This window comes from Euprymna scolopes, chromosome 46 (assembly GCF_053919585.1).
Source record: "Euprymna scolopes isolate OS-2025 chromosome 46, ASM5391958v1, whole genome shotgun sequence".
Classification (NCBI taxonomy): Eukaryota; Metazoa; Mollusca; class Cephalopoda; order Sepiida; family Sepiolidae; genus Euprymna; species Euprymna scolopes.
Window position 1 is genome coordinate 97,135,570 of NC_136527.1, and position 9,699 is coordinate 97,145,268.

Below are 9,699 nucleotides of genomic sequence, written 5' to 3' on the forward strand. Positions count from 1 at the left end.
ACGAACAAAAAAAATAAAATAAAATGAAATAAATAAAAATCCGACCCAGCAATTTTTTAAGTGCAAATTAGTGATAGGATAATTCCTATATTTTCCCGATTCCAGTGCAATTACTGATTCCGATTATTTATAAATCTCTAAAAACTAGCATGTTAAATGTGCAGATATTTTCTTAAACGTAATGAAAAAACATGATATGGGAATAAACTATAGTTTAAAATCAATAAATATTGATTATTTTATCAGTATTACCAGCAGCGGAAGATATCAAATAAAAACATAATTAAAAGAATCGTTTTGGCATCAGAAAAGTGGCACATATTATTAATCGTCCCAACACTAACGCAAATGAAATGCATTATTCGTGGTTTTGTCCAACGCATTTCATTATCTTTCAAAAGTCTTTTCGTACACATATGTGCTTAGCAAAGCTGTGCCACATAACATGTGCTTTTTCAAAGTCTCTGTCTCTGCCACCTGACGCTGACCCTGTCGTTTTGAAATTCAGAGGGAACTCTTTCTCTCTCTCTCTCTGTCTCTCTCTTTCTCACACACACACACACACACACACACACGTGCCGAGACAAAACTTTGTTTTATATAATAGTATCCTCTCTTTCATAAGTAAAACAAAACAAAAACAAAAAAACATACACTCAATAGAGTTGGTATGTATGGAAAATATAAACGACATTTTGGTTGCAACACTCACGCACAAATGTAATTAAAACCAACAAAACATGCAATGAAAAGAAATGAATTCGAATTACATTTTCTTTCAAAAAAACAACGAACGATAATACAATAAAATGGCTACTCAGAATCAAATATTGATTTTTTTAAGACGAATGTTTTAATTTGAGAAAAGATGCGGGAATAAAAATGATGTATGGAATATACTGTCGCTTCTTTATTAATATTAATCGATGTGGTTCCTCATATGCAAATTATTCAATCACTTGTTTTTTGTTTTTTTTTTGTTTTTTTTTTAATATTTATTTCATGTTTCCAGGCGACACGCATCCCCGGGATTTCCAGCATCTTTAGCACCCTTTCTGTGTTTTCCTTCGTTGTTCTCAAAGAGAGGCTTTCCGCTGAAACCGGTCGATTCTGAATTGTGAAAGGTCGTATGTGGACGCTTTCCCCATCGCTAAATTTCCAAGGATCTTTCCAACAACGGGCGCAAGCTTAAAACCATGACCTGCAAGAGAGAATAAAAATATCGAGAAAGGCACCATTAGAGAACTTCTTTCCAAACTTTAAAAACGTGAATGTAGTACGCCAGTGTTAACTTTGAAATTCTTCTAAGACCTGGTCGAGAAAATCAGTTTAGGAGAACCTTCAACAGTCGGTCGAATTCAAATCACATTTTTCTTCACTCTATAATTCCCTCTTGTCAAACTTTCACAAGAAAAAGAAACACTCGACTACCTACAACCACGATAAACGATTTCCCCCACTCTATATCTGTGCCTAAATTTAAATGCAGTCGTACATCTAAACAATATGATATAAATGCGGAAGTACCTCAGGGGTCTATCCTTGGACCTTTATTATTCCTGATATTCATAAATGACCTCCCTGATTAAATTGTTTCGGAGATGGGTATATTTGCTTATGACACCACTCTCTATAACAGGCACAAAGGGAAAACAAATGAACACACATCTAAGGAAATAACAGAAACACTAGAGAATGACTTCCAATCTCTAGTGGAATGGGAACAAAAATGGATGGTCACATTCAATGCTGCCAAGACTAAACTTGTTTCCTTCAATAGTTACAAGAAACCTTCTCTACCACCAATAGCAATGGCCAAGAACACATTACCTGAAAGTACTTTCATAAACTCCTAAGCCTAACGTTTACAGGGAACATGAGCTGGAATAGATGCATTGAGAGCATTGCCAAGGCTGTTGCAAAAAAGGTGGGCTCTCTCTCTACCGTGCTGGAAAAATACTTACGCCTGAAATTATCCTGTACCTCTATAAGGCCACCATTCGCCCATGTATGGAGTACTGTTGTCACATTTGGGCTGGTGCATCTGCTGGTTTTCTCTCGCTCCTGGACAGGGTTCAAAAGAGAGTCGCCAACCTGATAGGTCCTGAACTTTCATCTAGGCTTCAGCCTCTGTCCAATCGACGAAATGTTTCATCCCTCTGCCTGTTCTACAAGTACTTTAATGGTGAATGCTCTGACGAACTACAAGCACTTGTACCTCCTCGACGTGACTACCCTCGACAAACCTGACAAACAACTAAGTCCCACCCCTTTACAGTAGAGATCCCTAGGTGTAAGAAAGCCTTTTACTCCAATAGTTTCTTCCCCAGAACTGCAAGACTTTGGAACTCCCTTCCGGATTCTGCTTTCCCAACTGTACTGATATGCAGAAGTTCAAGTGTAATGTGAACAAACATCTTGCTACTCATCTCTCTTCATAATTCCCTTACAACTTATGCCTCGGATAGTGGCCCTCTACTTCAAAGTGGCACTGTGCTTTGTTTGGGGTGAAAATTGATTCATAAAAAAGATAAAAAGAGAGAACGAAAAAAGAGGAAAAGAAAGAGAGAAAAGTGGGAGTTTTTTGGGCCAGTATCAAAGTGCAGTAATATCTTCTGTTTTCCGTCAGAGGGGAAATCCTTCTCAACCGAGGCATTTTCTTTTGTCCCATTCAGAGTATCATTTTTGCAAAACCGACGTTGTGTCTGACTTTACTCTCAAATGAATGTCAGTAATTTTTTTTTAATGAACCAAACCACAGTAAATTGTAATCATCAATCATAGATGTGTGTGTGTGTGTGTGTGTGTGTGTGTGTGTGTGTGTGTGTGTGTGTGTGTGTGTGTGTGTGTGTGTGTGTTACCAGCGAATGGTAAAAACTAGACACAAGGTAGAGATTAACTAATAGACATATGTAGATTAAAATTCGTAATAATAGAAACATGTAGCCAAGGGAGATAACTCTAGCGAAAATAGTTCTAAGAAAGAAAACTCTCATTAAAAATCTATAAATACTAAAAATACAACGTAAATAAATACATAAATATTAGCCTGGCAAAAAAAAAAAAAAAAAAAAAAAAAACAATCAGTCTGAATTTGATAAAACAAAAAAAAAGTCATTTTCACCAACAACTAGGCTTCGGACGATGTGATCTCTGAATTTCTTGCCGCTCTTCTAAAATACGCCATGGACTGAGGGAGATAACCCTATTTAATTTAGAAATTCGTTCATCTTTTTTTTATTCTTTCATATGACAGTTTGGCGCTTCTACACTATTGGGGCGAAGTTTCGGAAATCGTATTACTGAATTTCATATGAAAAGAATCGTATCTACGTATTCCTCGTATTTTTTAAGATGATGATATAAAAAAATTACGAAAATCGATAAGGTAGAAAATTATTTATTAAAGAAAATAAAAAATACAACTTGATGGAAACGATCGTAAGACACAGGTTAGTTAAAAAGGGAGGTAATTTTCCGTTTCTATTTAAACTAGATGACCGCAATTATTCCTACTACTACGACGATTAAAGTCATTCAGTCGGACATATATTCGGTGAATTTCTAACAGCATTTTGTGTAATTATTTAGTTTGAACTCATTTTCCCAAACTTACCGTATTCAACAGCAAGCACACACTGCCATTCTCCTTTTTCAAATATATCGATAAACATTGTATGATTTTCGAACCGATTACACATTTTAAAGTGAGTAAAACCACTAAAAACCCTTTTTTCCAGTTAGGTAGAAAAGTAACTTATCTTGCCTTTGGTAACATTTATTTGTTATATAGTTGTTTTTTTACCACTTTTTTGAATCTATGTGTACAGTAATACAAACCCGGAAGATCCAACAAATATGTGTATAATTTTATAAAAAAAAAATCAGTTCCGTTAAAAAAGAAAAAAGTAAATAAATAAATAAATAAATAATAATAATAATAATAATAATAATAATAATAATAATAATAATAATACCAAAAACAAATAAGGTCTGCAATGCAAGGGGAGTAACTCTAAAGTTTAAATTTAATTTCATAAAAGTTAGAGTTATCTCCCCTTTGCTCTATGTTGGAATTTGCAATTGACATTGAAACACTTTACAATTACAGTTACAAGGTGATATTGATTTACCTGGTAGGATATAGTCATATTTTTGGTATTAAATGACTGCATAAAAGGTTGATATGCCGTAAAGCAAACTTATTTATGCAGTTACAAGGTGATATTGATTTACCTGGTAGTATATAGTCATATTTTTGGTATTAAATGACTGCATAAAAGGTTGATATGCCGTAAAGCAAACTTATTTATACAGTTACAAGGTGATATTGATTTACCTGGTAGTATATAGTCATATTTTTGGTATTAAATGACTGCATAAAAGGTTGATATGCCGTAAAGCAAACTTATTTATGCAGTTACAAGGTGATATTGATTTACCTGGTAGGATATAGTCATATTTTTGGTATTAAATGACTGCATAAAAGGTTGATATGCCGTAAAGCAAACTTATTTATGCAGTTACAAGGTGATATTGATTTACCTGGTAGTATATAGTCATATTTTTGGTATTAAATGACTGCATAAAAGGTTGATATGCCGTAAAGCAAAGTTATTTATACAGTTACAAGGTGATATTGATTTACCTGGTAGGATATAGTCATATTTTTGGTATTAAATGATTGCATAAAAGGTTGATATGCCGTAAAGCAAACTTATTTATGCAGTTACAAGGTGATATTGATTTACCTGGTAGTATATAGTCATATTTTTGGTATTAAATGACTGCATAAAAGGTTGATATGCCGTAAAGCAAACTTATTTATACAGTTACAAGGTGATATTGATTTACCTGGTAGTATATAGTCATATTTTTGGTATTAAATGACTGCATAAAAGGTTGATATGCCGTAAAGCAAACTTATTTATACAGTTACAAGGTGATATTGATTTACCTGGTAGTATATAGTAATATTTTTGGTATTAAATGACTGCATAAAAGGTTGATATGCCGTAAAGTAAACTTATTCATACAGTTACAAGGTGATATTGATTTACCTGATAGTATATAGTCATATAGATATATTTTTGAAAGCGCAACTTTGTAATATATAAAAATCGATAGAACATTAACTCTATCATAATATCTATGAAATCTGCAAGAATTAAAATATCATATTTAAGCGTATTTTATGACCTGGCTTCACCGGGCGTCCCTGCTTAGCTGGGATGAATACTTTTGAAGTTTTAACAAAATAGCTACTATATCAGAGTGTCCCCATTTATACTGAACATCTACAGAATGTCAACATCAATATATTACATATGAATCAGTCCCTGTGGAATTTCCACAGGTCCTGATTTTTTGGTATTAAATAAAGGTTGATATGCCGTAAAATAAACCAGACAAAAGAAGCAAAATAATAAGTGATACAAAAAAAAGTAAGGTTGATATGCCGTAAATCAAACTTATTTTTTATACGGTTACAAGGTGATATTGATTTACCTGGTAAGTCTGTAAGGCTGTATCGGATTTCAGGATTCCTCCTTCTGGATCCATAATGACTGAAGAATCCGGATACATGGAAATGTCATAAAGATTGTGGAGATCTTTGCTGTTAAGCTCCGTATACTTCATTCCAGTGCTGGTCAAGGCATTTTTGACCTCGGCCACATATCCCTTTTTGTTTACGCCCATAGCGAGAATACCTGTTGTTCTTTGAATCCGACATGTGAATGAATGAATAAAAAAAAAATATCAAAACAAGTATAATATTATTCCATAGCAAAGATATTTTGTAGTAGAAATAATAATTTTTTGGAAGTTGAAGTGTAAATTCGAGTTTCCAAATGTGTATGGTTGTCTATTAAGAGGGTACTTCCAAAAGTAAAACCTCCTATTTTTTCTTAACTCAAAAAATTGAAGAATTATGAAGACTGGAGTGATACCATCAAAACGTTCTTCTTGAAGGTAGCAGCTCAGGAAAACCAGCCTCTCGGTGTCTCCATGACATTTCAAGTCCAGTATTTCTAAGCCTCCCTCACATGGACATTATATACAGACTTATCTGTGCACCCAGTGTTTTCTCAAAAAGCGAGGACAAGAGTTCGACCAGAGCATTTAGGTGTTGTGCAGGCAGGGAAAGCACGACCAGTCGATAAAGGATGAGAGGGAAGATATACGTTGCACACGCCTTGGCTCTACCCTTTAAGGAAAGTTTCCTAAGAAGCCACGAGTTGACCACAGCCTCCACCGTTGACCGTACCTCCAACCAATTCTTTTTGAACTGGAGACCCGGTCCAAACCACACACTGAAGGGCGCTTTTGTCATTTATTTATATATATATATATATATATATATATATATATATATATGTATATATATATATATATATATATATATATATATATATATATATATATATATATTTCAGAGGAAACATAATTTAATTTAAATACCAAAAAAACAAAAAACGGGCAGGTGAAATTATTAAAATTTCCTTAAGGACTTATCGTCTGACCCTCTAAGAGGAAACGTCAGAATGATAAATTAAAAGCTAAGAAACGAATGAGGAAAGAAGGGAATTTGGTTTCAGTTGGAAGAACATTGAGAAAAAAAAATCTCACTGTTCAGGTGGTTTTAAATCAATAAATATCTCCAACTGATGTTTCAAAATCTTTTGTCTACCTAGCCGTGTAATTATATTCATGCAGATATTCTACATGATTTATACTTGCATAATATTTGCATAAAAAGTTTACAGTAAACACAAAATTGTTTCCATGTATATTTATGTATGCGTATGTATTTTTGTTTAATCTATTATATCAATAAAAATGAACGTGTCTGTGTGTGTGCCCATGTGTCTGTATACGTTTCCCTATGTTATAACTCTGTCAATTTATTAGTCTATCTATCTATATATCTTTAAAAGTGAACGTGTCTGTGTATCTGTGTGTCTAGATTTCCCTATGCAACAACTCTGTCAATTTTCATTATACAGACTCGAAATTTGATATACAGAGTACTGAGATTTGGGGAAACTCTTTATAATCGGTTTTCGCCCAGAAATTTGGCTGTTAAGGGGTCAAAGTTCAATGATTTGACTTTTGAGAACTCTACCACACTCCTCCGCCAATTTTGGGTCTAAACACTTTAAATTTTAGATATACGTTCCATGGACATGGATATAACTTAATGACTTGATTTTAGCCCAAAACAATAAATATTAAAGAGTCATAATAGGGTCAAAGTTTAAAAAATTGACTGCTATTTTTTTTGGGGGGGTGCTCAACATACACCTACAAACACCCGGGCAACGCCGCGCTGAAATGCTAGTATATATATATAAAAGCGAATGTGTCTGTCTGTCTGTGTGTGTGTGTGTTTCCGTGTACATTTCCCTACGCAATAACTCTGTCAATTTTCAGTTTACAGACTCGAAATTTGATATACAGGGTACTGAGATTTGGGAAAATCTTTGTGATCAGTTTTCGGCAAGAAGTTTGGCTCTTAAGGGGGTAAAATTCAACGATTTGACCTTTGAAAACTCTACCAAACTCATCCGACAATTTTGGGTCTAAAAACTTGAAATTTTAGATATAGTTTCCTTGGACATAGATCTAACTAAATAACTTGATTTGAGCCAAAAACAATAAATGTTAAGGGGTTATAATAGGGGTCAAACTTTTAAAAAAGTTGACCACTTTTTTTTTTTTGCTCAACATACACCTCCAAGCACCCGAGCAACGCCGGGCTTAAATGCTAGTATATATATATATATATATATATATATATATATATATATATATATATATATATATATATATACACATAGTATACTAAAAATACGTTTTAAGATTTTATAGAGTTCTTGCTATGCTACATAAAGGTTGGTAGTCATACTTGGGTCAGGTTACATGTTGTTCTAGAAGATCCACCTCCTAGGACTTACCTTCTTTATTTGCTAACACAATATGCATTGTTTAGAGTGCAAAAGAGCTTACAAAAGGAAAGAGAAAAAAAAAGACTTTATTTTTCTTTGTGTGAGTGGATTGATATCACAGATAAAAATGACTCCGTGGGACGTGTGGCTTAGCTGTGACCCATAAATACACATTTTTATCGAAAGCACCCGCGGGCGTCAAAATCAATGATATAATTGTGTCCCCCCCCCCCTTACTGGACATTCTTACCTTTGAAGCAGTATTCCTGTTTCTGTTTCAAGTTTGCTCCACATCGGGTAGGCTTCCCCCATCATGTGTGCAAAGATGGTCTGCGTGTACGCTTTTCGAATGATACGTGTTTGTCCATGGGAACTTCCTCTGCTATGAGGCAGCGGAAACTGAAAATATTACAAAAAAAAAAGAAAAGAAAAAATCATAAATTAAAATGGAAAATTGAAATAAATTAAATGAAACCCCAAATAAAAAAATATATATATATATAAAAATAGGAAATTAGAATAAATTAAATGAAAGCCCAAGTAATATATACATATTAAAAGAACATATTAAAACAAATATATATATATATATATATATATATATATATATGAAATGAACACATTAAAATTAAAATTAATTAAAATTATGAAAAAATAGAAAATAAATTAAATTAAATTAAATGAAAGCCCAAATAAAAAGACATATGTACAAAGAACATTTGCAAATTAAAATTAATTAAAATTGTAAATAAAAATAGAAAATTAAAATAAATTAAATGAAACCCCAAATAAAAAATATATATAAACAGAATACATAAAAATTAAAATTAATTAAAATTATAAATAAAAATAGAAAATTAAAATAAATTAAAATAAATTAAATGAAACCCCAAATAAAATATGTATATAAAAAGAATACATTAAAATTAATTAAAATTATAAATACAAATAGATAATTAAAATAAATTAAATGAAACCCCAAATAAAATATATATATAAACAGAATACATTAAAATTAAAATTAATTAAAATTATAAATAAAAATAGAAAATTAAAATAAATTAAAATAAATTAAATGAAACCCCAAATAAAATATGTATATAAACAGAATACATTAAAATTAAAATTAATTAAAATTATAAATAAAAATAGAAAATTAAAATAAATTAAAATAAATTAAATGAAACCCCAAATAAAATATGTATATAAAAAGAATACATTAAAATTAATTAAAATTATAAATAAAAATAGATAATTAAAATAAATTAAATGAAACCCCATATAAAATATATATAAAAAGAATATAATTAAATTAAAATAAATTAAAATTATGAATAAAAATGGAAAATTAAAATAAATTAAATAAAACCCCAAATAAAATATATATATGAGAAGAATACATTAAAATTAATTAAATTATAAATAAAACTAGAAAATTAAAATAAATTAAATGAAACCCCATATAAAATATATATAAAAAGAATATAATTAAATTAAAATAAATTAAAATTATGAATAAAAATGGAAATTAAAATAAATTAAATAAAACCCCAAATAAAATATATATATGAGAAGAATACATTAAAATTAATTAAATTATAAATAAACTAGAAAATTAAAATAAATTAAATGAAACCCCATATAAAATATATATAAAAAGAATATAATTAAATTAAAATTAATTAAAATTATAAATAAAAATGGAAAATTAAAATAAATTAAATGAAACCCCAAATAAAATATATATATG

At 30.8% G+C, this 9,699-nt stretch overlaps 1 protein-coding gene across 1 annotated transcript; it reads right to left on the reverse strand.

Moving 5' to 3' along the window:
* Positions 1-1,150: 1,150 nt before the first annotated feature.
* On the reverse strand, positions 1,151-8,474 carry LOC145270188 (N-methyl-L-tryptophan oxidase-like). The gene is made up of 3 exons (XM_080125817.1): positions 8,200-8,474; positions 5,509-5,719; positions 1,151-1,201 (listed from the first exon to the last, which is right to left on the reverse strand). Exons 1-3 carry the CDS (start codon positions 8,262-8,264, stop codon positions 1,151-1,153), a joined length of 327 nt encoding a protein of 108 aa, XP_079981943.1. The 5' UTR covers positions 8,265-8,474.
* Between the last annotated feature and the right edge of the window lie 1,225 nt (positions 8,475-9,699).

What these genes read in the sequence shown, in the direction of transcription:
- LOC145270188 (XM_080125817.1), bottom strand. Translation starts at nt 8,264, where the DNA reads ATGATGGGGGAAGCCTACCCGATGTGGAGCAAACTTGAAACAGAAACA. An exon ending in ACAGGAATACTGCTTCAAAG is followed by an intron (nt 5,720 to 8,199) that starts GTAAGAATGTCC and finishes TCGGATTCAAAG; the next exon opens with AACAACAGGTATTCTCGCTA. An exon ending in CAGCCTTACAGACTTACCAG is followed by an intron (nt 1,202 to 5,508) that starts GTAAATCAATAT and finishes TCTCTCTTGCAG; the next exon opens with GTCATGGTTTTAAGCTTGCG.